The sequence below is a fragment of the Saccopteryx bilineata genome, chromosome 6, assembly GCF_036850765.1.
Source record: "Saccopteryx bilineata isolate mSacBil1 chromosome 6, mSacBil1_pri_phased_curated, whole genome shotgun sequence".
NCBI classification, from domain to species: domain Eukaryota; kingdom Metazoa; phylum Chordata; class Mammalia; order Chiroptera; family Emballonuridae; genus Saccopteryx; species Saccopteryx bilineata.
This window is the reverse complement of record NC_089495.1, coordinates 207,388,526-207,415,607: the sequence shown is the minus strand read 5'-3', so window position 1 is coordinate 207,415,607 and position 27,082 is coordinate 207,388,526. Positions and strand designations below refer to the sequence as shown.

Below are 27,082 nucleotides of genomic sequence, written 5' to 3'. Positions count from 1 at the left end.
TTTACCAATGTTGTTATTGCTATTCAAGTTATTTTGTACTTTGAATGATTTGCTACCTGGTTTGTAATTTATAGATATAAATTAACTGTTATCCGGAAACATGTAAACATAGTGAAACAGAAGCAATGATTAACACCATGTAATTGTAACTCAGTGTGTGTGTATAAAAAAGGAGCTGTACTAGCATTTGGCAGAGATGCCTGGCATTAAATGCTAACCAGAGAATAAAGAGAAAGAAAAGAATTTGGCTCTCTCACTTGATTTCGCCGACGCCGTCTCTTCCTGTGGGACCCCTGGATCCCCCCCGGGGCTGGACCCCGGCAACTAAGTTTTATACAAAGACTTATACAAATAAAAAAGATTTAATGCAAAAATTTAGAATAACCTGGTGAGAAGCTCAGAATATTGTTAGAAACTGTCCTCAGTATAGTATTATAAATGCTCCACCATTACCGAGAGGAATGAATCCTAGAGGGCAACACAGTGATAACCTGTAGCATAGATATTGCTCATATTTCTTCTTTTAAAAAACTATCTTATGCATGGTTTTATTAATATTTATTCTTCCTTTCGATAGGCCACACTTTTGCCTGGAGAAAAGGCTAATTGTGTCATTCAACATCTTATTGAAGCTTTTAATGTCATAGGCAACTAAAACTGACAATAGTCCTGCCTGTATACATCTACTAAATTTCAACAATTCTTAGCATTTCAGAATATTAAACATACTACTAGAATTCCATATAATCCACAAGAACAAGCAGTTATTGAACGCAGTAACTGCACTCTGAAAAATATGTTACTGAAACAAAAGGGGGGAGAAGAAAGGAGATTATCCCCTAGAATTATGTTACACAAAGCTGTACTTACTTTAAATTTCTTAAATAGGATAATTTGCTGCAGACAGCCATTGGACAAAAAATAACAGTTCTAAGATTAATCAACCTATACACTATAAAAGTGAGTTGAATCAATAGGTACCTAGTGTAGCGCAACATTGGGGAAGAGGGTTTGCTGGTGTCATTGCAGAATCCGGTGAAGTCCTTTGGAGTCCTGCTTGCACAATTAAACTAACAACATGAATAGGAACAATAGATTCTTTCCATATCTGCCCATTGCTGAGATGGAAGAAATGAATTTCAAAAGAAGAATCTTAAAGGTGCTGCTGCTTGGTATTGAAGAGGCTAAAATACCAAGTTGGGTTCAACTCAAAAAGCTGATCTTTAATGGTAAAAATATGCTACAAGCTACTAGAAAAAAAATGCTACTAACCTGTTTTTAGCAATGATTGCTTTGGTAACAATTCTGGTAAGTAGAGCTGAAAATTTTAGTTATTAGGCATATGTTCCTAATCCTCCATTAAGTAGAGCTATTCATTAGGAAAATAGTGCCTTTCCTATTTTTGTTAATGACTCTAATTGGCTTCTAGCACCTTTGAATGATAGAGGTCCCTTAGCACCTTCAAAATAAGGTGTAAAATTAGAAATCATACAACAGGAATTGAGGAATTACCTATATGTATAGGACATGAGCCACATTGTTTAAAAATAGAAACTCAAGCTTGGCTCTCTATTGTAAAAAATAAAGAGATGGGGAAAAAAGTTTGTTACAAGGATATATATTTAAAAGTAATACATCTGTACATAAAATGTTATAGATTAAAGCCCTCATAGCTAGCTCTGCCCAAGTTAAAGGGCAGGGGGCTGATTTAAGGTGGCATAAGAACAATAGTTTAATTACAGCTGGTGATCAAAGTAATCATACTATCATATAGCATAGAGGAGGGATGTCACCTCAAGCTCCTCATATAAAATTTGGCCCTATACAATATCATTTGTGGAAAGTAGCCATGGCACTTAAACATATGTCAGTGTAGAAAGAAAAAATCTGGAGAAATTATCCTTCTAATTATATTATGTTAATCTTTAAGAAAAATGAAACACATTTTATATCTGCTTGTGTTAGATTGCTTTATATATTTGTTATAGGTGAAACCAAATAGCTGAAAATTATTCAATAACTTGCAATAAGTGTGCTTTTTATACATGTATTAACTCTTCTATTCTTTTTAATAAAATAGTCAAAGTCTTTACATTTTAAGAACCTGAACAGGAGTCTGGATTCCAGTACAGATGCATCGGATGTTCCCCTTCCATGATGCTGTTACAACGTCTTATGAAGTCCTTGAAGCGAACCAAGAGACTGGTTGGACTGATCATCGCCATCATTATAGGACTAATAGCTGTAACCACCGCGGCTGCTGTATCTGGAGTTACATTACATCAAAGTATAGACTGTGGACTTTGTGCAAAAATGGCATGAAGATTCTGAACAACTGTGGACTTCTCAATAACGTATAAATAGTAACATTAATACTAAAGTTAATGATTTAGAACAGACTATGATTATGTTAAGGGATCAAACTGTTAGCCTGCAAAGACAAATTAAGCTAAGGTGATTAGAATGTAACTACTTTTTGTGTTACCCCTATTTCTTAAAATCGTACTTATTTCCATTAGGAAAATGTTCAAAAGCATTTGTTAAATCATGATAATGGAACTAAAGAAATCATTAAATTACAAAAACATATTCATGAAGCTTTTCAAAAAAAAATTAGAAATTCTAACATGTCAACCTATATTGAAGGGATTAATGGATAATTTATCACAATTAAATCCTATTAAATAAATCAAAAGATTTGGGGGATCCACTGTAGGACTTTTTATAATAATATTAATTCTATGTTTTCTTTTATATGTAGTCTGTCCACAAATCAAAGCAAGAGAAATACGGGATGAATGACAGAGGGCTGTTTTTTCTGTGGTGCTCCATAACATTCAGCATAAACAAAAAGGGGGAAATGTAGTGGAATAACCCACTGCATGGCCTTGGATGGGAACACAGCCAACAAGAAAAGAATGTTTTGCCAAGAGAATTGTTTTGTGACTTGAAGGCGGGTCACTGAAACAGGTCTATGTGACTGAAGGCAGGTGCTGGGCTTTTCTCAGTAAAACATTCTCATAAGACTTCTGTACTTTCCAAGGTTATCTCTAGATAAGGAGAGGAATGTTATGGGATCCATAGAAGCAATAGCAATTAATGCCTTCTGATATTATGTTGTTACTAAGCTATCTTGCAGGTGCACTCCATGTATCTTTAAGTAAAAGTTACACTTGATGTTATGCCAATTTCTCAGTAAACAAGTTTTTTGAAGTCTTTTGAATAAAATTAGGACACAGCATGAACTCGGGGCCATTTGCCTGAGCGAGCAGTGGTCCTTTGCTAGTTCTTGATGATGTCATCTGCTGATCTCTCTCTCTGTGCCCCTGACTCACAACAGACTTCGTGTCCACAGTGTATTGTCCAACACAGAACTCACAGCCAGTAAAGGAAGGGCGAATGTTCAGTACAGAGAGAGTGTAACTCAGGAGAGAACTGAAAAGCTGTTTTCACTTTACATAACAGGGAAATTTATTTAGACTTTCTTACAATATTATATTCATAGGTTCCTTCTTTCTTTCTTTCACACCCTGTATCTCTCCACTTCAATATACTTTCTTTGTTAAATACTGGAGATTTAAGGTAAAACATTGAGGAAACTCTGGAGACCAACACAACTCACTCCTCAGACTGTGGCTCTCATCACTTGTTCATGTTTTCTGACTCGTCTTAGCGAGTTCAATAAAGACTACTGCCCCAAAATATGTGGCTCATCAACAGGAGGAGGCCTGGACATGCACCATCACGCTGACCCTCCACATCCTCAAATGACAGTCCTTATAGCAGGGCTCCCTGACCGTTCTGCCTGATCTACTTATGTCACCTGAGGTACAATGAAAGAGAACCATCAACACAAGGACTACTTACACAGCCTCACCAGACAACACAACAGCAGCCCAAATCTTACATTAAAAGCTAGTTAAGGCCCTGGCCGGTTGGCTCAGCGGTAGAGCGTTGGCCTGGCGTGCGGGGCACCCGGGTTCGATTTCCGGCCAGGGCACATAGGAGAAGCGCCCATTTGCTTCTCCACCCCCAACCCCTTCCTTCCTCTCTGTCTCTCTCTTCCCCTCCCGCAGCCAAGGCTCCATTGGAGCAAAGATGGCCCGGGCACTGGGGATGGCTCCTTGGCCTCTGCCCCAGGCACTAGAGTGGCTCTGGTCGCGGCAGAGCGACGCCCCGAAGGGGCAGAGCATCGCCCCCTGGTGGGCAGAGCTTCGCCCCTGGTGGGTGTGCTGGGTGGATCCCAGTCGGGCGCATACGGGAGTCTGTCTGACTGTCTCTCCCCGTTTCCAGCTTCAGAAAAATACAAAAAAAAAAAAAAATTAAAAAAAAAAAAAAAAAAAAAAGCTAGTTAAAACAATAGACTAAGAAAAAAAGAAAAAAAAGAAATTTTAAGTATGTAAAATTCTTACCAAACTCTGGAAAAACACATAACCAGACCAGGAAGCTTACGCTAGGGCTGCAAATTGGGTCTACCACTGGGCGCATTTAGGAGGAAGTGTCCTCTAGAGAGAACCGCCCATTCAGGGGTGTCTGAGACCCTACCCATTCTTATGGAAAGACTGGCTGGAGACTATTCCATGAGGACCCTTCCTGCATAGTCTCTAGAAAAAGAAAGGTCTCCCATTCAGAATAATTAACTAGGCCTGCAGTCAAATGATTAAGAACATCCTTCCCACTTTAGGAGAAACAACAGGAGGACATCTCTACCCAGAGTCAAACAATCCATCATGCCTGCAAAAATTCCTTTTTTGTGTGAACTTTTCTGTTCATGTTATTTGAGTTCAAAATCACATGTTTTTTAGTCCACACTATGCTTTGAAAGACAGTATCTTTAGCTAGTGTCACGTGAAATGAAATCAAATAGTACATTTAAAATTTTTAATATTCTCCGTTTTTCAAAAATATCCCTTATATTTTGAACTTTGCAGGGCTCTACTATTCATGGGTAGATTTTCCAACAAGGAATATAAAACACACAAATGCAGGAATCATTCTAAATTGACCAACATGGTGCCTGAAACAGGCATGAACTGTCTAATGTTGCTTGCTTTTTCCCTTCCCAAGAAAAGAGAATATCCAGCTCTGCCTATTCTCTGGAAAATGAGCCAGCATTTCATAATAAAAAGTGAAAAAATATAACCCCAACTCACCAGTGCTTTGGGCTTTCCCTCCTTTTCTTGGAGCGAGTCAGTGCAGTTGGAAGGCAGACCTAGGGGAAGAACAAAGCTCTGAGGGTGCAGGCCTCCCAGAATGCCCCGGGGAACAGCTCCTCGGAGCCCAGGACAGAGGGAGCAGTCCCTTTACTCAGCTGCGGTCACTACAGTGCTCTCAACTAAGCCCAGAGCCTTATTCCTCCTCCTCACCTCTCCAGACTCTCAACAACTCTCACCTTTAGCCTCATGATTTAGGGTCAGATTCTTCACGATCTCCATGTCTTCTTTGTACTCCGCTCGGTCCTGCTCTCCCAGGACTGAACGATAAGCCAACATAACGGCCAGTGGGTCAGACATGTGTTTGCCCTGAAATTCTACCAAGCAGCCGCGTAGACATTTCAGCACAAGATTGATTTCTGCTCCTGCCGTGAGTCACATCTCCAAATCATCCTTGTGAAAGCGCAATGTGTTTCCACGAAGCAGCACCTGCGGGTGGAGCAGCAATGTGACGTTTTCACACTCCTTACTGTACAAATCAGGCACTGCAGGTCCTGAGAGCTCCCACTCCAACCGCATCCCCACTCACTCACAGACTTGGGCCAGAGTCTCACCTCCAGAAAAACAAGCAAAAACACCCAGAACTCTATATTCAAAATCATTCCGGGGTTCCCACAACCATTCACACACGCATGACCCATGTAGATGTCCCCTTACCAAAAGCAGGGGGGCTATACAGTCGAATCTGCACCCCCACCCACCACAGGGAATGCCTGTCTATTTAGCTCTGGATGAACTCATGTGCCCAGAGCCCAAATAAACCTCGGGGTTGCGCGTCTACAGTAACCTCCCTATGTGCATTGAATGGCCCAGAATCATCCCAACTCCTCCTAAAAATGACATGAGCCTGCCTAGACGGTGGCGCAGTGGATAAGGCGTCGGACTGGGACGCAGAGGACCCAGATTCGAAAGTAGGAGGTCACCAGCTTGAGCGCGGACTCATCTGGTTTGAGCAAAGCTCACCAGCTTGGACCCAAGAAAGCTGGCTAGAACAAGGGGTCACTCGGTCTACTTTAGCCCCAAAGTCAAGGCACATATGAGAAAGCAATCAATGAACAACTAAGGTCCCGCAACAAAAAATTGATGCTTCTCATCTCCCTCCCTTCCTGTCTGTCTGTCCCTGTCTATCCGTCTCTCTGTCTCTCTCTATCTGGGTCACACACAAAAATTATATGAGAATTCCAGCTCAACCGCTCCAGCGGGAGACGGAAGGATCTCTGTAGGACCCTCAACTCACGTCTTCTGAGCAACCTAATTCGCATCCCCTTTCCTTGCCACTAAATACGTCTCGGCCGGTCCCTGCTCCAGAAATGAAACCTCCCGCACTTCCCGTTCCATCTACTGCACACCAGCCTCACTCATCCCGGGTCCAACCCACCAGCTCCCACCACGGCTCCTAACCGTACTCACCGCCGCTCTTGTCCCCTCCTTCAAGCACCGACCGCGATCCGGGCAGCCGAGCGTATGGGAATCAGCAGCAGAGGTCCACGTGATCTGCGGGGTCACCTGAGCAAGAACTACGATTCCCAGAATCCCTAGAGGCTGTGCCGCCTTTCGGCCGTTACACAGCGAACTCGAAACCACGACTTTAATATATATTCACATTGTCTTGTATAATGACAGTCTACCTGTTTTTTACATTTTTAAAATTAATTAGAGAGTGAGAGAGTGGAAAGCAGAGAGACAGAGAGAGAGAGAGAAACATGGATTTGTCGCCCCACGTATTGATGCAATCCTTGGTTCATTCTTGTATGCACCTGACTGGGGATCAAAACTGCAATCTTAGCATATTGCACGATGCTCTAACCAAGTGAACAAACCGGCCAGCTCTACCCATCTCTCTGCTTAACATGCACAATATAAAATACATAATTCTGGAAAGCAGTCTGTTCCCATGGTTTCAATTGGAAACACTACAGTTCCCAGGAGCCTCGGCTGCAGCATCTCCTGAAGTTTTCCTGCCCGAGGGCCCTCGCGGTGGTCTACACGAGAAGACAGTTCCGGTTTCTGAGTCCAGCTGCTCTAGAGCACAGGCTGCTTGGCTCTTCTGCGCTTTGGCGTATTTTTACCTCCACGAAACCTAGCTAAACTCACTGTGTTTAAGGCGGGTTAAACTTAGGTGAGTGACATCTAAGTGTGGCTCCGTGTGCTACTGGGCAGCCCCACGTTACTAGCAGGAAAACCACCCTTCACCCCACTGTGGATGCTGTGCACTGGATTTCCTCTCTCCAAGTCAGCCGGTGGCAGAGAAATGCAGGACGGCTTAACAACACAGTACAGGACACGATGTGAAAACTGAAATGAAACAAGGGAAAACCAGGTTCCCCCAAATTATAATGAGGCTCCTCTCTCCTACCCCTCCTGCCACTGATGGAACTTTATGAAGTGTTTCCTGAGATGGACAGGGAAGCTCTAAGGAGGGTCTAAGCTCAGAGCTAATTGGACTTGGCTTTTGCCCACAGCTCCATCCTCATGTCTGGCTTCCCCCTACTCCAGTAAACAGTTCCACCCTCCTAGACCTCGCATTTCCTCCTCAAAATAAACTCTTGCCTGCCTCTCTCTCCACCCGTCCCCATGTTTATTTAGGGGAGTCACCCTCCCTGAGCTGTAAGCTCAGATTTCCTCCAGGAAGTGTCCTCTGGACCCAGTGTCTGATATGAATTTACTTGATTGTTGCAGGAAAGCCAAAGCACTCAATGACCTTCTGCTCCCATCCTGAGGAAGTGAAGGTCGAGAATAAGCATTCCTGACTGAAAGCAGTCACGTCCAGGGAAGGCCCAAGGACCTGGGTGCTTAGCTCAACTGGAGCTTTCTGCAGGTCTGGAATCAGACAACGATGGTGCTGTTATGTCTCAGAAAGGACAAGAGAAATCTAATGAGTTTTGCAAAACTAAATAAAATTATATACTGTATTTTGCTTGTTAATTTCTTATGCAAGATGACATTTTTCTGCTTAATAAATTGGATAGCTTAGTTCCCCAAGGCACCTCAATCCTGGAGAGATTGGGGTCTCCCAATCTTGCAGTATTGTTGCTGCCTCATTCATTTGCAGCTGCTCTTCATGAAACCCTGAACATTAAAAACATTTAATCACCAGAGAACATTTCCCAAAGCTCTTACCATTCTATTGTGTCCTAGTCTGTTAAGAGCTGTCACTTAAGAGACTGTGATCTTTCTGAGGAATGCACCATCTACTGTGGCACTGCTACCTTACATGTCCAAAATAAACCCTGAAAACATTATTCTCTGAAGAATTAATAATTCGATGGAAGGATAAATGGATGATGGATGGGTGGATGGATGAATACATGAAAGATAACTTCATGGAAAAGACTCAAGGACTTCAGCCAATTGCCACCTTCTGTTGGGGGATGGCTGTGTATTCAGAGTCAGGGCAGAGATGAGGTGGCATATTTGTAGCAGATGGTGGCTTTAAATTGTTCTTCCTACGGAAACAGTCAAACCATTCCAGTTCTTCCCGATACCACATGTCCAACTACTCTTCCAGCATTCCAATGAAGATCATGAAGAAAATCACTCATTGGACTCTGTTCGACTATTACAACTCTTTTGCGTGGAACCAGAGTCTCCCGGGCAGCCCTGCGCCCTGCTAACATGCCCGCGGATCTTCCTGGGAGACAGCCGTGGGCGTTTTGAGTAGCTGTGCTCTCCTGAAATCTTTATTCCCGCACTCCCTTTCTGTTACTCCTTTCTGGGTACTTTTATGTTGAAGACACCAAAATGTGCAGGCAGTATTTCTTGGGAAGTTTCCACCTTTATACACACCCATGTTTCCCAGGTCTACCAATACCTCTCTCTGCTTCATTTTCCAATCTGCTATCACCTGAATTTATTTCCAGTTTACTTGTAGATTTCACTGAGAGCCTAAGGTTATCCCCCTGGAAATCATGCATAAATAAACACTTCTTAAAGTTGAATACAGGATATTGTATGTATACGCATGTGTGCGTTTCTCTGTAAGGACACTTAACATTTTTTCCTAGTCTCCATAAAATTTATTATTGTGACAAAAACAGAGAGAGGGATATATAGGCAGAGACAGATAGAAAGGGAGAGATGAGAAGCATCAATTTATTCCTGCACCTCACTTGTTCATCGATTGCTTTCCAATATGTCGAACTGTCATATTAAGCTATTTGGACTCAAAAGGAGAGGGAATAGAAAAGGCTGTGACCAAATCCCCAGGCCTTTAGACTAAAAAACCAAAACTTGTGTATGAATCGGCTATCTTGGAGAAATTAGTAGGATGTTGTGTCTAAGCAGGACCCTTGGAGAGTTGAGGTGACCTATCATTGAAGCTGTATTTATGGGTGTTTAAACCCATGAATAGCAAACAGGCCTAAAGCACTGATTCATAATGGGAAGAGTGGTCACAGCTAAAGGATCTGCACTTAGAATATAAAATTCTAAAGAGAGTGTACCGATAAAGGGTCCGTGAAAATCCAAGACTTGAACAGACCGTGAAGAACAGTGATGTCTTAATGGGGATGAAAAATATTCAGCAGACACCTAAGTAGAGACTGAAAGGAAGAAAATCCCAGAGATAAAGTCTTCATAGCACTAATGGGAGTAATGATTTAGGAGAAGTGAAGTGGAATAATCCATCGCATGACCTCGAATGGGAACACAGCCAACAAGAAAAGAATGCTTTGCCAAGAGAATTGTTTTGTTGTCAAGGCGAGTCTCTGGAACAAGTACATGTGACCAAAGGCGGTTGCTGGACTCTCTTCTCAGTAAAACATTCTCATAATATTTTACTGTTCCCTTCAAGGCTGTTCCTTGAGATAAAAAGAAAGGAATGTTGCGAGAACCATAGAAGCAATAACAGTTAATGCCTTTTGACATTGTGTTGTTATTAAGCTATCGTGCAGATGTATTCCTTGTATTTTTAAGTAAAGGTTATGCTTGATGCTATGCGAATTTCTAAGTGAATAAGCTTTTTGAAATCTTGTGAATAAAAATAGGACACAGCGTGAACTCAGTGCCATTTGCCTGAGCGAGCGGTGGTCCTTTCCTAGTTCACTGACATTTCATCTGCTGATTTTCCTTTGCGCCCCCGACTCACAACAAAGAAGAAGCATCAATTCAGACCTTGGCGACCTGGGAAGTTCCTCCCCTCTGGAACTTCAATCATCCTTTCTATGCAAAAGGTCAGGTCCCCAACATATCCACTATATTTATTTGTGACTTATTTGTTTCTCAAGAATTCGATTCATGCAAGAAACCTGGGCTGTAAATGTGAACTCTTTTCCAGATGCATGTGTGACTAAGGGGCACAGACTGAGCTTATGAAAGAGTTTACTGGAACTGAAATACAAGAAAACATGAGGATGAACTGTGTATGAAAATTGTAGAGCTGGTGACCCTGGACATGGCCTTGCAGATACAGGTTCACATTGGATTCTGGCAGAAGGTAAAGGAACAGTGGAGACAGGAAATGGTGGGCCATTCTGTTTATCAGTCTTGTAACGCAGAAGAGCAAACAGGTCGGAAAACCGCTTCCCTCTCACTCAACCTTCTGAAACCCCAACTCATTCTCAGCATTTATGGAAATCCTGGGCCCCCCTACAAAACTCAGAAGCGTTCCCAAGAGCACTTCAACACTCCCTCTCACTATGCACTGTCCAGCAAAAACAGGCTGGGGGGAAAAACCATTCTCCAGCAAACAATAGGAAACAATCTCCTCTCCCAAACAGAAAGGATATTCAGTTTGCACTTAACTTCCCTGAAGACAAGCACCCACGTCCTTCCATAGATTATACACACAGGGCGCTGCCCCCATACAATGGAGCAAAGTTCAAAACAGTTATTTACCCAACAAAGACAAAAGTGGTCATTCTTAGGTTACTTAAATGAAACATTTCATTTTTTTTTGTTCCAATTACAAAAAGTGAAAAAATAAAGACATGTCTATTGAGTAGCTAGTGCCATCCTCACTCTCACACAGAGGAGGAGGAAGTCTTTCAGAAGACTTTCAAGACTTCAGAAAGCCTCTCAAAAGTGAGTGATAACTCAGGTAGTGATTCCTGGGAACAAGAATGTCCTCTTGGAATGTAGAGGAGAAATAACAGGATAAAGCTTGACCTAAAATTCTGCTTACATCTGTCTTCTCCCCGAGTGCCCCCTGGTGCACTATGAGGTGTAACTGATTGCTAAAACTTCTCACAGAGTTCCTCCCAGGCCACCTAAAGTGTATCCTAATGTACTATAGTAATGCAGCTCAATCGGAACCATCAGCCCATCGGAAACATAGTCAAGACACAACCTGATTGCAAGAGGAAGAGGGAGAGGCCTGCGGGGACAGGCAAGGAAGACTTTTGGAGCCCTCTTTCTCACAGCTTTTATTGAGCAGAGGATAAAACTTCTTAACAACAATAAAAAAGGCAACACAATTACATAGGGGAAAGATCAAGTGATAAGGGGAAAGAATGAATGAATAACACTGGGGAACAAAATTTTTCTTGCATCCACACAAACACTTGTTCTTGCCTGACAAGGTGGTGGCACAGTAGAGAGAGCATCCGACTGGGATGCAGAGGACCCAGGTTCGAGACCCCGAGGTCGCCAGCTTGAGCGCGGGCTCATCTGGTTTGAGCAAAAAGCTCACCAGCTTGGACCCAAGGTCGCTGGCTCGAGCAAGGGGTTACTCGGTCTGCTGAAGGCCCGCTGTCAGGGCACATATAAGAAAGCAATCAATGAACAACTAAGGTGTCAAAACAAAAAACTGATGATTGATGCTTCTCATCTCTCTTTCCTGTCTGTCTGTTCCTATCTATTCCTCTCTCTGACTCTATCTCTGTCCCTGTATTTAAAAAACAAACAAACAGCCCTGGCCGGTTGGCTCAGTGGTAGAGCGTCGGCCTAGCGTGTGGAGGACCCAGGTTCGATTCCCGGCCAGGGCACACAGGAGAAGCGCCCATTTGCTTCTCCACCCCTCCGCCGTGCTTTCCCTCTCTGTCTCTCTTTTCCCCTCCCGCAGCCAAGGCTCCATTGGAGCAAAGATGGCCTGGGCGTGGGGGATGGCTCTGTGGCCTCTGCCCCAGGTGCTAGAGTGGCTCTGGTCACAACATGGCGACGCCCAGGATGGGCAGAGCATCGCCCCCTGGTGGGCAGAGCGTTGCCCCTGGTGGGCGTGCCGGGTGGATCCCGGTCGGGCGCATGCGGGAGTCTGTCTGACTGTCTCTCCCTGTTTCCAGCTTCAGAAAAAAAAAACAAAAAAAAAACAAAAAAAAACAAAAAAAAACCACTTATTCTTACCTAATTCTAGTGTGCTGATCTCAAATCTGACATTAGCTTTTCTCTGTAAGCTACAATTTTTTTGCAATTCAAAATTTTATGTTTTCATCTTTCTGTAAAATTTTCAACATTTAGTTTAACATAATGAAGTAGAATGTCTTCTTAGGCATCAGCTTTGTGAAAATATAATAATTTATATAATGCAGTAAATACACTAATATACTAAAAATATGATTGCATCAGAATTTGTCTACAGTTTCAAAATAGAACATATTAAAACCATTATTTTATTCATAAAAATTGTGCAAAACTTATTTAAATTCTATTCAGGTAAAAATTTGCGTTTGTAGCTCTTACGTTTGTGTACTTGTTGAGGACAATCTCGTTTGATGCTCCAGCAGTAGTCTGCTCATCACTAACAGCTCCAAGATTTTCAGGAAACTTATCAAGGTGACTGTTCAGGAAGTGAATCTTAATGCTCATGTTACATCCAATGTTATGGAAAGCCAACAACATCCTTTGAACCAGAAGTTCATAGTTTTCTGCTTTTTTGTTGCCAAGAAAGTTCTTTGTAACTGCCACAAAAGACTGTCATGCAGCTTTCTCCTCATTATTCATCTTCCTGGCAAATTTTTCATCACATATGAGGGTTCAAATTTGAGGTCCATCAAATACACCTGCTTTTATCTTCTCAAAAGACAAGGCAGGAAAAGCAGAAATAATATGTTGAAAGCATTCACTTTCTCTATTTAAAGCCTGAAGAAACTGCTTCATTAAGACAAGTTTGATGTGAAGTGGGGGAAAAATGATCCTGTCTCAATTAACTACAGGTTCATCCATAATATTTTGCATCCCTACTTCCAGAGCTTTACATTTTGGCCACTCCTTCTGTGTCCAGTGTTTCTCCTGAGCTCAGCTGTCCCACAAACACAGAAAGCAAGGATACTCCGTGAAACCTCTCTGTTGTCCTAGCAGGAAATTTACCATTTTAAGATCCACACAAATGATCCAGTTATGCTCCTCATACTTCAGTAAGTTGAGGACAATTTTTATGTCATTATAATCTTCTCACAGATGAGTTGAATAACCAATTGGAACCGCTGCATAAACATTACCATTGTGTAGGAGAGCACATTTCAGACTCCATTTAGAGCTGTCAAGAAATAGCCTCCATTCTGTAAGTGGTAACACCTAGCTGGCTGAGAAGACTACTGATATCATGACAGTAAACAAAGTGTTTGTCTTTGGAAAAAAAGTCCACAAAAATTTGTTTACATTTCCTGAAATGGGGTACTTTAGCTGACTGGTGAAGTACATTCTTTTCTTGAAGCCTGGAGGCTAATAACTCAGCTGCTTTCTTTGATAAGCCCAAATCTCTTACTAAGTCATTCAATTCAGGCTGGCTAAACTGCTGAGGGGTTAATGATTGCTTGGCATCAGAAGAAGACCCTTCAGATTCTACAACCATTTCCTCATGCATCTTATCAAAATATACTTGATCATCATGTTCACTTTCTTCATCCTTAGAAGAAATAAAACCATTGAAAACTGGAACCGGGAGTGTCTCATAGTGTGGGATAGGTTGTATTGCTGAAGGAATATTAGGATATGCGATCATATGCTGTTTTTTCTTGTCAACGCCCTTTGTATAGATCAGACAGAAATAACAGTCACTGTCATGGTCCTTAGGTTCATGACAAACCATGGGAATACCAAAAGGCATTTCTTTGTGTTTTCCTTTTGTCCAGTGACAAAGCATTTCCTCACAATTATGACACACAATATGAGGAGCCCAATTCTTGTCTTGATCGCCAAGGGGAACTTGAAAATAGGCAATATATGCACGTGTCACAAATGATGAAATATTGCGCCTTTGATGTTGAAGTGTGTGACAGCCACATATATAACAAAAGGTGTCAGAACTATTCTTACATTTACGCCTACTTGAAGGAGCCATGATTCAATCTTAAAACAAAATAAGAGGGTGTTTTTATCAGATAATAATTTTTTACATTTAAAAACAATTACAATTATGTAAAAGTGATGTTTGTAAAACATTAATTGCCTTGTGGTTATGTTCAATCCAAGAGTCATTGCCCTTTAACTCCAATTTGAAAACAAATGCATGTCATTAACTGTAACAAAAAGAAATTAAAATTGCATAAAAACTAGAGCATTCACCAAAAAAACGGATTTCAGATTTGGAATCAGCGATGCAGAAATATATAGAAAAAGTTCTAAAACCTCATGCAACAGAAAATGAAAAAAAAAAATTGTTCCCCAGTGTTATCTCTCTTATTTTTTGCTTTTGTTGGTGTGCTAATTCCTATATTCTCCTAGACAGTTTCAATTTTGTAAATAGGTGGCCCTAGCTATCAAATATGGGAGGAGGGTCCAGTACACAGAGGACTTTCTTAGGTTGCCTGTTAAAGCACTTTCAAGACCCTATGGACACAACTGTGGGTACGGAATTACATGGTCCAAGAGAAGGCTTCGCACTCTCTTGTGAATCAGAATATCCCACCTTCAGGGTTGGATGGCCATTGCCCGGGACTTCTAATCTCTGACTAGTAAGGGCAGTTTGGAACATTGTAGCTGAGGATCCAGGTCACCCCAATCAGTTTCTATAGATTGATCAATGGCTAAATTTAACAATGAATCCGCCACAATGGCTAAAAGCATGCTGGATACAAAGAGGGTGCCACGTCTTCTTAGTCAGGCCAGATTTGAGTCTAAAGCAGAAAGGGAATTATAAGAACATCCCCAAGGCTTCCTGTCCTTACAAAGCTTCCTGAGGCAACTAAGCCACCACCCTTCTATAGGCCAAAAGCTAGAGCCCTTGAGTCCACACTGCAGCTACAGAAGGAGGCTGTTGGGCAGATAAAATGTATTATGCTCACTTTGTTAAAGTGGCGCTGCCCACGTGGAGGCCGTTGCCCAGATGATATTAATGTGTGTCTCTCTGGGCAGGCAGAATCCTTGTATCCTGGGGCTTGGTTTTGGGATTAAGCCTTTCCCACCCTTTTTTGATGTGGGGCGGTACAATCCAATCATGCCTCAGAGAAGTGACTTTGTAGTAGAGACTTCCCTGTTTTGTATATTGGATTAAAGGTTGTGAAGCTACAATATAAAATGGGGGCAGAACGAGAGTTTGTGCTCTTGGTTCCTGGGATGATTAGCATGAGAGAGCAGAGGGAGCAGAGCAGAGAGCAGAAAGAGGCCATGTGGCCAGGAGAAGCAGCCAAGATTGCAGAGTACTGAGTGAGAAGCCAGTTTGTGTAGAGTTTGTATCTGGGATAAGGAAGGAGATCGGGAACTGAGGAGAATAAGGTTGGTGAGCTAGAAACCTTTGATTCTAGGAAACTTGGATAAGTCAGTGGCTTTGTGAGCACTGAATGTGAGTGGGTTTTGGAGCCCAGTGTGTGTTTTTACTTGCCCGCCGGGTGCAAGCTAGGATTAAAGACTATGGCCCACCAGTTTGTGGCTCCGTTGTTTCTTTACCGACTGTCTGAATCCAATGCGAATCTGCATGGGCTGGGCTGGGCTGCTCTGATGGTGGCCCTGGCCCTGGCTTCTGGCTTTACAGAGGCCATAACTTCCACTGTTCCATCCCCTCCCCACACTCGGAGTGGATCTGAGTATGAGCAGAGAAGAGAGTCTATCTTACCACTCAGGGAAGCTCCCCCATCAGGAACTGACCCCGACCTTGAGGAACTGCCCTTCCTTGTGTATGTCTTATTCTCCACCAGTGATCTATATAATTGGAAAAGCCAAAATCTTCCATTCTCAGAGAAGCCTCGTGTGTTAATAGGGCTTATAGCAGGGGTCCCCAAACTGCGACCCCCTGAGGCCATTTATCTGGCCCCCACCGCACTTCCGGAAGGGGCACTTCTTTCATTGGTGGTCAGTGAGAGGAGCATAATTCCTATTGAAATACTGGTCAGTTTGTTGATTTAAATTTACTTGTTCTTTATTTTAAATATTGTATTTGTTCTCGTTTTGTTTTGTTTGTTTTTTTACTTTAAAATAAGGTATGTGCAGTGTGCATAGGGATTTGTTCATTATTTTTTATAGTCCGGCTCTCCAACAGTATAAGGGACAGTGAACTGGCCCCCTGTGTAAAAAGTTTGGGGACCCTTGGTTTATAGAGTCTGTCTTACAAACTCATAGACCTACCTGGGAAGACTGCCAGCAACTTTTAAATACTCTCTTTACTTCAGAGGAGAGGAACAGAATTAGACAGGAAGGTAAAAAGACAGTCCTAGGGCTGGGAGGGGAATCAATAGAGGAAAATAGGGACCGCATTGAGGCGACTTTCCCCTCCACCAGACCTCCATGGGGTCACAACTCCCAGGAGAAAAATCCCTCTTTTCACTGGTATCTCTTTATCAGGAATAAAGACTGTGGCCCAAAAGCCCACCAACCTCTGGAAGGTTGCTGTAACTATGCAGGATCTGCAGGAATCCTCTGCCGCATTTTTTTGAATGCCTTTGTGAAGCATACTGGCTGTAAACCCCCATAGACCCAGATGCTACTGAAAACAACCTGGCTTAATTTGGCTTTCATGATGCAGTAAGCCCTTCCCTTCCCCTCCCGAGGGACTGGGGGTCGCATGGGCTGGGTTAATGACTGGTTGCCCTTCACTGGTGAGTGGGTCATTGGGGGAGTAGTTTACAATCCTCTTATTATAAACTATACTAAAGTTGTACTGATAATAAGGCATATAAAATGGTATACTATGCCAAATCCAAAGACTTTCTTTTCGTATCAAGGATCCCTTGTTGTGTAAAAAATATTTTCCATGTTAGAAATGTATATGTTATTTCAAGAGCCTTTTGTTAATTCTCCTTTTTTTTTTTTTTTTTTTTTCTGTTTCATAGCCCTGTTGATGTTGAAATCTTAGCTTAAATATTAGAGAATATGTGTTGGGCAGATAAAATATTTTATGCTCACTTTGTTAAAGATGGCGCTGCCCACGTGGAAACCTGTCACCCAGGTGATATTAGTTGCCCTTCTTGTTTGGGATGGGCGTGATTATATTAATATGTGTTGCAGGTACAGGCTATAAGCAGGCAGGATCCTTAGCCTATGGTTTACTTTTAAGACTAAGCCTTTACCACCCTCTTTGATGTGGGGTGGTGCACTCTCATGAGGAATCCCATTATGCCTCAGATAAGTAACTTTGTATCAGAGACTTCCTTGTTTGTATATTGGATTAAAAGTTTGAATTTCTACACTATAAAGTGGGGCAGACCAGGAGCTTGCTCTCTCTCTGTTCCTGAGATTAGCATTAGAGAGGAGAGCAGGGAAAAGCCACGAGGAGGAGGCCAGGAGAAGCAACCAAGATGGTGGAGTGCTTAGTGAGAAGTTAGTTTGTGTAAAGTTTGTGCAGAGAGAAGGAGATGGGAACAGAGATGAATAAGCTGGTGAACTAGAAACCTTTGATTCTAGGAAACTCGGATAAGTCAGTAGCTTTGTGAGCACTGAATGAGTGGGTTTTGGAGCCCAGCATGTGTTTTTACTTGCCTGCCGGGTGCAAGCTAGGATTAAAGGTAATAGCCCACCAGTTCTTGGCTTCGTTGTTTTATTACCGTCTATCCGAATCCGGTGAGTGATTTTCTTCATGGTCTTCATTGGAATGCTGGAAGAGAAGTTGGACATGTGGTATCGGGAAGAACTGGAATGGTTTGACTGTTTCCGTAGGAAGAACAATTTAAAGCCACCATCTGCTACAAATATGCCACCTCATCTCTGCCCTGACTCTGAACACACAGCCATCCCCCAACAGAAGGTGGCAATTGGCTGAAGTCCTTGAGTCTTTTCCATGAAGTTATCTTCCATCCATCCATCCATCCATCCATCCATCTATCATCCATTTATCCATCCATCGAATTATTAATTCTTCAGAGAATAATGTTTTCAGTGTTTATTTTGGACATGTAAGGTAGCAGTGCCACAGTAGATGGTGCATTCCTCAGAAAGATCACAGTCTCTTAAGTGACAGCTCTTAACAGACTAGGACACAATAGAATGGTAAGAGCTTTGGGAAATGTTCTCTGGTGATAAAATGTTTTTAATGTTCAGGGTTTCATGAAGAGCAGCTGCAAATGAATGAGGCAGCAACAATACTGCAAGATTGGGAGACCCCAATCTCTCCAGGATTGAGGTGCCTTGGGGAACTAAGCTATCCAATTTATTAAGCAGAAAAATGTCATCTTGCATAAGAAATTAACAGGCAAAATACAGTATATAATTTTATTTAGTTTTGCAAAACTCATTAGATTTCTCTTGTCCTTTCTGAGACATAACAGCACCATCGTTGTCTGATTCCAGACCTGCAGAAAGCTCCAGTTGAGCTAAGCACCCAGGTCCTTGGGCCTTCCCTGGACGTGACTGCTTTCAGTCAGGAATGCTTATTCTCGACCTTCACTTCCTCAGGATGGGAGCAGAAGGTCATTGGGTGCTTTGGCTTTCCTGCAACAATCCAGCAAATTCATATCAGACAATGGGCCCAGAGGACACTTCCTGGAGGAAATCTGAGCCTATAGCTCAGGGAGGATGAGTCTAGTAAACAAACATGGGGGAAAGGTGGAGAGAGAGGCAGGCAGGAGTTTATCTCGAGGAGGAAATGCAGGGTCAAGGAGGGTGGAACTGTCTACTGGAGTAGGGGGAAGCCAGAGATGAGTCTGGAGCGGTGGGCAAGGGCCAGGTCCAGTCACCTCCGTGCTTAGACCCTCCTGAGAGCTTCCCTGTCCATCTCAGGAAACACTTCATGCAGTTCCATCAGTGGCAGGAGGGGTAGGAGAGAGGAGTCTCATTATAATTTGGGGGAACCTGGCTTTCCCTTTTTCCATTTCAGTTTTCACATCGTGTCCTGTACTGTGTTGTTAAGCCGTCCTGCATTTCTCTGCCACCGGCTGACTTGGAGAGAGGAAATCCAGTGCACAGCATCCACAGTGGGGTGAAGGGTGGTTTTCCTGCTAGTAACGTGGGGCTGTCCAGTAGCACAGGGAGCCACACTTAGATGTCACTCACCTAAGTTTAACCCGCCTTAAACACAGTGAGTTTAGCTAGGTTTCGTGAAGGTAAAAATACGCCAAAGCGCAGAACAGCCAAGCAGCCTGTGCGCTAGAGCAGCTGGACTCAGAAACCGGAACTGTCTTCTATCTAGACCACCGGGAGGGCCCTCGGGCAGGAAAACTTCAGGAGATGCTGCAGCCGAGGCTCCTGGGAACTGTAGTGTTTCCAATTGAAACCCTGGGAACAGACTGCTTTCCAGAATTATGTATTTTAAAATTTTTGTTTTTAGATTATTATTATTTTTTTTTTTTTAGAGATAGAAAGAGAGAGAGAGAGAGAAGGAGGGAGGAGCAGAAAGCATCAACTCCCATATGTGCCTTGACCAGGCAAGCCTAGGGTTTAGAACCAGCGATCTCAGTGTTCCAGGTTGACACTTTTACCCACTGCGCCACTGCAGGTCAGGCGAATTATGTAATTTATATTGTGCATGTTAAGAAGAGAGATGAGTAGAGCTGGCCGGTTTGTTCACTTGGTTAGAGCATCGTGCAATATGCTAAGATTGCAGTTTTTATCCCCAGTTAGGTGCATACAAGAATGAACCAAGGATTGCATCAATACGTGGGGCGACAAATCCATGTTTCTCTCTCTCTCTCTCTCTCTGCTTTCCACTCTCTCTCTCTAAAATCAATTTTAAAAATGTAAAACACAGGTCGACTGTCATTATACAAGACAATGTGAATATATATTAAAGTCGTGGTTTCGAGTTCGCTGTGTAACGGCCGAAAGGCGGCAAAGCCTCTAGGGATTCTGGGAATCGTAGTTCTTGCTCAGGTGACCCCCGCAGATCACGTGGACCTCTGCTGCTGGTTCCGTTACGTTCGGCTGCCCGGATCGCGGTCGGTGCTTGGGTCGGTGCTTGGGTCGGTGCTTGAAGGAGGGACTAGGGAGGCGGTGAGTAGGGTTAGGAGCCCTGGTTGGTTGGACCCGGGATGAGTGAGGCTGGTGTGCAGTAGATGGAACGGGAAGTGCGGGAGGTTTCATTTCTGGAGCAGAGACCGGCCGAGACGTATTTAGTGGCAAGGAAAGGGGATGCGAATTAGGTTGCTCAGAAGACGTGAGTTGAGGGTCCTACAGAGATCCTTCCGTCTCCCGCTGGAGCGGTTGAGCTGGAATTCTCATACAATTTTTTTTGTGTGACCAGAGAGAGAGAGACAGAGAGACGGATAGACGGGGACAGACAGGAAGGGAGGGAGATGAGAAGCACCAATTTTTTGTTGCGGGACCTTAGTTGTTCACTGATTGCTTTCTCATATGTGCCTTGACTTTGGGGCTAAAGTAGACCGAGTGACCCCTTGTTCTAGCCAGCTTTCTTGGGTCCAAGCTGGTGAGCTTTGCTCAAACCAGATGAGCCCGCGCTCAAGCTGGTGAGCTCCTACTTTCGAATCTGGGTCCTCTGCGTCCCAGTCCGACACCTTATCCACTGCGCCACCGTCTAGGCAGGCTCATGTCATTTTTAGGAGGAGTTGGGATGATTCTGGGCACATAGGGAGGTTACTGTAGACGCGCATCCCCGAGGTTTATTTGGGCTCTGGGCACATGAGTTCAGCCAGAGCTAAATAGACAGGCATTCCCTGTGGTGGGTGGGGGTGCAGAGTCGACTATATAGCCCCCCCTGCTTTTGGTAAGGGGATATCTACATGGGTCATGCGTGTGTGAATGGTTGTGGGAACCCCGGACTGATTGTGAATATAGAGTTCTGGGTGTTTTTGCTTGTTTTTCTGGAGGTGACTCTGGCCCAAGTCGGTGAGTGAGTGGGGATGCGGTTGGGGTGGGAGCTCTCAGGACCTGCAGTGCCTGATTTGTACAGTAAGGAGTGTGGAAACGTCACATTGCTGCTCCACCCGCAGGTGCTGCTTCGTGGAAACACATTGCGCTTTCACAAGGATGATTTGGAGATGTGACTCACGGCAGGAGCAGAAATCAATCTTGTGCTGAAATGTCTACGCGGCCGCTTGGTAGAATTTCAGGGCAAAAACATGTCTGATCCCCGGGCTGTGATGTTGGCTTATCCTTCAGCCTTGGGAGAGCAGGACCGGGAGGAGAACAGAGAAGGCATGGAGACCATGAAGAATTTGACCCTAAATCATGAGGCCAAAGGTGAGAGTTGTTGAGAGTCTGGAGAGGTGAGGAGGAGGAGTAAGGCTCTGGGCTTAGCTGAGAGCACTGTAGTGACCCCAGCTGAGTAAAGGGACTGCTCCCTCTGTCCTGGGCTCCGAGGAGCTGCTCCCCGGGGTATTCTGGGAGGCCTGCACCCTCAGAGCTTTGTTCTTCCCTTAGGTCTGCCTTCCAACTGCACTGACTCGCTCCAAGAAAAGGAGGGAAAGCCCAAAGCACTGGTGAGTTGGGGTTACATTTTTTCATTTTTTATTATGAAATGCTGGCTCATTTTCCAGAGAATAGGCAGAGCTGTATATTCTCTTTTTTTGGGAAGGTAAAAAGCAAGCAACATTAGACAGTTCATGCCTGTTTCAGGCACTGTGTTGGTCACTTTGGAATGACTCCTGCATTTGTGTTTTATTTTCCTTGTTGGAAAATCTACCCAAGAATAGTAGAGCCCTGCAAAGTGCAAAATTAAGGGATATTTTTGAAAAACTGAGAATATTAAAAATTTGAAATGTACTACTTGATTTCATTTCATATCACACTAGCTAAAGATACTGTCTTTCAGAGCATAGTGTGGAGGAACAGTATTTAAAAAATATGTGATTTTGAACTCAAATAACATGAACAGAAAAGTTCACCAAAAAAAGGAATTTTTGCAGGAATGATGGAGTGTTTGACTCTGGGTAGAGATGTCCTCCTGTTGTTTCTCCTAAAGTGGGAAGGATGTTCTTAATCATTTGACTGCAGGCCTAGTTAATTATTCTGAATGGGAGACCTTTCTTTTTCCAGAGGCTGTGCAGGAAGGGTCCTCATGGAACAGTCTGTAGCCAAACTCTTCCAGAAGTATGTGTAGGGTCTCAGACACTCCTGAATGGGCCGTTCTCTCTAGAGGACACTTCCTCCTAAAGCTTCCTGGTTATGTGTTTTTCCAGAGTTTGGTGAGATTTTTACATACTTAAAATTTCTTTTTTTTCTTTTTTTCTTATCTATTGTTTTAACTAGCTTTTAGTGTAAGATTCGGGCTGCTGTTGTGTTGTCTGGTGAGGCTGTGTAAGTAGTCCTTGTGTTGATGGTTCTCCTTCATTGTACCTCAGGTGACATAAGTAGATCAGGCAGAACGGTCAGGGAGCCCTGCTATAAGGACTGTCATTTCAGGATGTGGAGGGTCAGCGTGATGGTGTATGTCCAGGCCTCCTCCTGTTGATGAGCCACATATTCTGGGGCAATCATCTTTATTGAACTCGCTAAGACGAGTCAGAAAACATGAACAAGTGATGAGAGCCACAGGCTGAGGAGTGAGTTGTGTTGGTCTCCAGAGTTTCCTCAATGTTTTACCTTAAATCTCCAGTATTTAACAAAGAAAGTATATTGAAGTGGAGAGATACAGGGTGTGAAAGAAAGAAGGATCCTATGAATTTAATATTGTAAGAAAGTCTAAATAAGTTTTCCTGTTATGTAAAGTGAAAACAGCTTTTCAGTTCTCTGCTGAGTTACACTCTCCCTGTACTGAACATTCGCCCTTCCTTTACTGACTGTGAGTTCTGTGCTGGGCGATACACTGTGGACACCAAGTTTGTTGTAAGTCGGGGGCACAGAGAGAGAGAGATCAGTAGACGAAATCATCAAGGACTAGCAAAGGACCACCGCTTACTCAGGCAAATGGCCCCGAGTTCACGCTGTGTTCTAATTTTATTTACAAGACTTCAGAAAACTTGTTTACTGAGAAATTGGCATAACATCAAGTGTAACTTTTACTTAAAGATACATGGAGTGCACCTGCAAGATAGCTTAGTAACAACATAATATCAGAAGGCATTAATTGCTATTGCTTCTATGGTTTCCAGAGCATTCCTCTCTTTATCTCAAGGGATAATCTTGAAAGGAAGAGAAATAGTGTGAGAATGTTTTACTGAGAAAAGCCCAGAAACTGCCTTCAGTCACATAGACCTGTTTCAGTGACCCGCCTTCAAGTCACAAAACAATTTTATTGGCAAAACATTCTTTTCTTGTTGGCTGTATTCCCATCCAAGGCCATGCAGTGGGTTATTCCACTACACCAAGTCCCTTTTAAAATAAAAATTTTCTGTGCATTTGTAACTCTTCTGTTTCGAAATTTCTCTATAGTGCATCCTCAAGGTCACTTTCATGAAAAAACACTATTTCAGGTTTCAGTTTTTCTTTTTTGGACACAGAGACAGCGTTAAAGAGGGACTAATAGAAACAGAGGAAGGGAGAGAGAGGAAAAGCATGAATTCTTCATTGCAGCACCTTACTGTTCAATCATTGCTTTCACACTTGTGTTTGAGTTGGGAGCTAGAGCACAGGGAGTGACCCCTTGCTCAATCCAGTGACCTTAAACCAAAGTCAGTGACCATTAGGTCATATCTGTGAACCCACGCTCAAGCCAGCGACCCACACTCATACTCTTGAGTCCACGTTCCAGCTGGATGAGCCCGCACGCAAGATGGTGATATCAGGGATTCAAACCTGGGTCCTCTGTGTCCAAGTTAGATCCTCTATCCAGTGTGAGCCTGCCTGGTCAGGCCAAGTTTCAAATTGACTCACAAATCACTTCTCCTCGGAAATCATAAATGTCAAGAGCCCAGGAATGGGTATATGTGTCATTTCTGGGCCCATCGATTTTATTACAAAGCCATAGTCATGGCCAGAATAATTTGGAACATAGAACTGTGTACTAGGGAAAGAACTGGACCAGCTTTTGTACATAACTGACCCTCTAGGGCCAGGAGATTTACTCATTGAGTTTGGAAAATTAATGGTGACTTGCTGGTCATTAATGAATTGCTTGTTAATAGGTACCGATCACGTTCAGGGATGTGGCCGTGGTCTTCACAAAGGCAGAGTGGAGGAGGCTGAGCCCTGCACAGAGGAGCCTGTACAAGGAAGTGATGCTGGAGAACTACAGGAACCTGCTCTCGCTGGGTGAGGCTGTATTCTGTCCTTCCTTACTGCGGTAGCGGGATGGACCACCTACCGTGGGACAGAAAATGTTCTAGACACTTAGAGCCACACAGAAGTGAGGGAATAGCAGCCCCCGCCCATGGGGTCTTACTTTTCCCAATGTGTTGAGTCAGATCAGAAACAAGAAGCTTCCCGTGCAGGGATAGGATAGTGTGTTAGACTATCCTAAGCACTTCCTAGTAAAAAATACTGATTAAATAAAGCGGAACAAAGGAGTTTCGAGTGTGACAGGGTGCCGGGCAGAATTTAAAATCAGTGAATAGGTAACATTGGACCAAAGACATAATGTGGTGACGGAGTTAGACTCTTTATGTCTAAGGCAAGTGCATTTCATCTGGAGACGTGTTGGCCCTAAGGCATTAAGGGAGGGATGTCCCTGCAGTGTAGGGAATTGTAAGGAGGCCGGTGGCACTGGAAGTGCAGTGTGCATTTGGCAGAGCAGTGAGAAACGCCTTCTGTAACTGTCGGAATTTTGCGTTTCATGAGCTAGTTTTTTTGTCTTTCATTTAGAAAATTACATTGATTCTTTAATCGTAGGTGAATAAATACTTTCATTGCAACATTACCCTGAGTCAGCCATTGACCACCTTTTCTATAAAGTGTCAGAGAATAGCTATTTTAAGTGTTTTGTGGGCGATGCAATCTCTAACCACTCTGAATTCTTTCTCTTTTACACTAAAGTAGCCAGGACGGTATGTAGATGAGTGAGTATGATTTTTTTCCCTTAAGAATTTCTGTCTGGAAACCAAAATTTGAATTTTATATTATTTTTATTTGTCATGGACTATTATTCTATTGGCTGGTTTTCCTCCCTTTAACAATGTAAAACCCATCCTGCGCTTATGGACATTACAACAAACAGAGGGGAGGATTAAATAGGTCACAAGCTCTATTGTTCCCACCCCTTGTTCTAGATCAGTGCTCTTCTGTTAAAATATAATGTGAGCCATAGAGATAATTTTAAATTTTATAGTAACTCCATTTTTTTTTTAGATTTTATTTATTCATTATGGGGGGGAGGGATAGAGAGAGAGAGAGAGAGAGAGAGAAGGGGGAGGAGCAAGAAGCATCAACTCCCATATGTGCCTTGACCAGGCAAGCCCAGCATTTCCAGGTTGACGTTTATCCACTGCGCCACCACAGGTCAGGCCAGTAACTCCATTTTTTAATCAAGTAGACATAACTGGATAAGATGAAAAAAATCTTATGTCATCTAATCTATCAAAATATTATTTAAAAATGTAATCAAAATATAAAACAAAATTTTTTTTACATTTCTTTTAAGTGAGATCCACAGAGTCAAACAGAAACACTACTGCATGGGTCTTAAGAGGGATTCAACACCAAGGCCTCTCCTGTAGGAAGCTGTGTTCAACTGGGGCCATTGCTTTATTGCTTGGCAACAGAGCTATTTTAGTGCCTGAAGCGAGGCCATGGAGGCATCCTCAGCATCTGAGTTTAGTTCCCTCTAACTGCGTCATGACTGGGCGAGGGGAAGAGAGAGATAGAGAGAGAAGGGAGATGGGGAGCGGTGGAGAAGCAGATGGTCTCTTCTCCTGTTGCCCTGACCAGGAATCACACCCAGGACACCTCCATGCTAGGCCGACGCTCCACCACTGAGCCGACAGGCCAGGGCCATGTGCCCATGTCTTGTATTGCCTCTTGTTCAGCTCTGTTGGTTCTGGAATCCTGGACAACAGACCTACCCTGTCTGGGTCTGCTATTCTTTTTTTGTGACAGAGATAGAAAAAGGGACAGATAGAAATAGACAGACTGGAAGGGAGAGAAATAAGAAACATCAGTTCTTTATTTCAGCACCTTAATGTGTCATTATTGCTTCCTGATGTATGCCTTGAGGTGGGGACTACAGCAGACGGAATGACCTTTTGTGCAAACCCGTGACCTTGAAATCTGGTGAGCCTTGCTCAGAGCAGATGAACCCATGCTCATGCTGGCAACCTCAGGGTTTCGAGTATGGGTCCTCCATGTCCCAGTTCGATACTCTGTCCACTGCAGCAGCACCTCGTCAAGTCTGGGTCTGGTATTAAAAAACAAGGGAAGAAGCAGCAATGAGGAAACCACATTGTGGGTTTTAAAAATGTGTTTCAGCCTGACCTGTGGTGGCGCAGTGGATAAAGCGTCGACCTGGAAATGCTGAGGTCGCTGGTTTGAAACCCTGGGCTTGCCTGGTCAAGGCACATATGGGAGTTGATGCTTCCATCTCCTCCCCCCTCCTCTCTGTCTCTCTCCCTCTCTCTCTCCTCTCTAAAAAAAATAAAATAAAATAAAAATAAATAAAAATGTGTTTCAAAGTGGCACTATCCTTCGCCAATCTCCATTGGCCCATGGAAATGCTGTGAGAAGTGTGATGTTAGTGTGATGTGGTTGGTCTGGGCACAGGGTCAGAATCCTGAATCCATGGGCCACGTCATTATGTCAATGGCGGA

The 27,082-nt window shown here is 43.3% G+C and overlaps 2 protein-coding genes across 6 annotated transcripts in view; one reads left to right on the top strand and one right to left on the bottom strand.

The window, feature by feature from the left end:
• Positions 1-7,039, bottom strand: part of LOC136308199 (zinc finger protein 343-like) — a 28,943-nt gene extending 21,904 nt beyond the window's left edge. The window contains exons 1-4 of one of the 5 annotated variants that reach the window (XR_010726071.1): positions 6,624-7,023; positions 5,393-5,642; positions 5,154-5,212; positions 4,205-4,265 (exon numbers count right to left, since the gene is read on the bottom strand). Coding sequence is in view for 3 of the 5 variants with exons in the window: in XM_066235421.1 (XP_066091518.1) it covers positions 5,154-5,212; positions 5,393-5,513 (180 nt within the window). In the remaining 2 variants the exon portion in view is untranslated. Of the gene's footprint in view, positions 1-4,204; positions 4,270-5,153; positions 5,213-5,392; positions 5,643-6,450; positions 6,536-6,623 lie in introns of those variants that run through there. The other 4 variants (XR_010726070.1, XM_066235421.1, XM_066235423.1 and 1 more) reach the window with 4 other exon arrangements.
• A 13,322-nt stretch (positions 7,040-20,361) lies between these two features.
• LOC136308219 (zinc finger protein 343-like) overlaps positions 20,362-27,082 on the top strand; it is a 55,637-nt gene continuing 48,916 nt past the window's right edge. The window contains exons 1-4 of the mRNA XM_066235476.1: positions 20,362-20,441; positions 21,398-21,647; positions 21,828-21,886; positions 24,470-24,596. Coding sequence (XP_066091573.1) covers positions 21,527-21,647; positions 21,828-21,886; positions 24,470-24,596 — 307 coding nt within the window. The 5' untranslated portion in view covers positions 20,362-20,441; positions 21,398-21,526. The remainder of the gene's footprint in view (positions 20,442-21,397; positions 21,648-21,827; positions 21,887-24,469; positions 24,597-27,082) is intronic.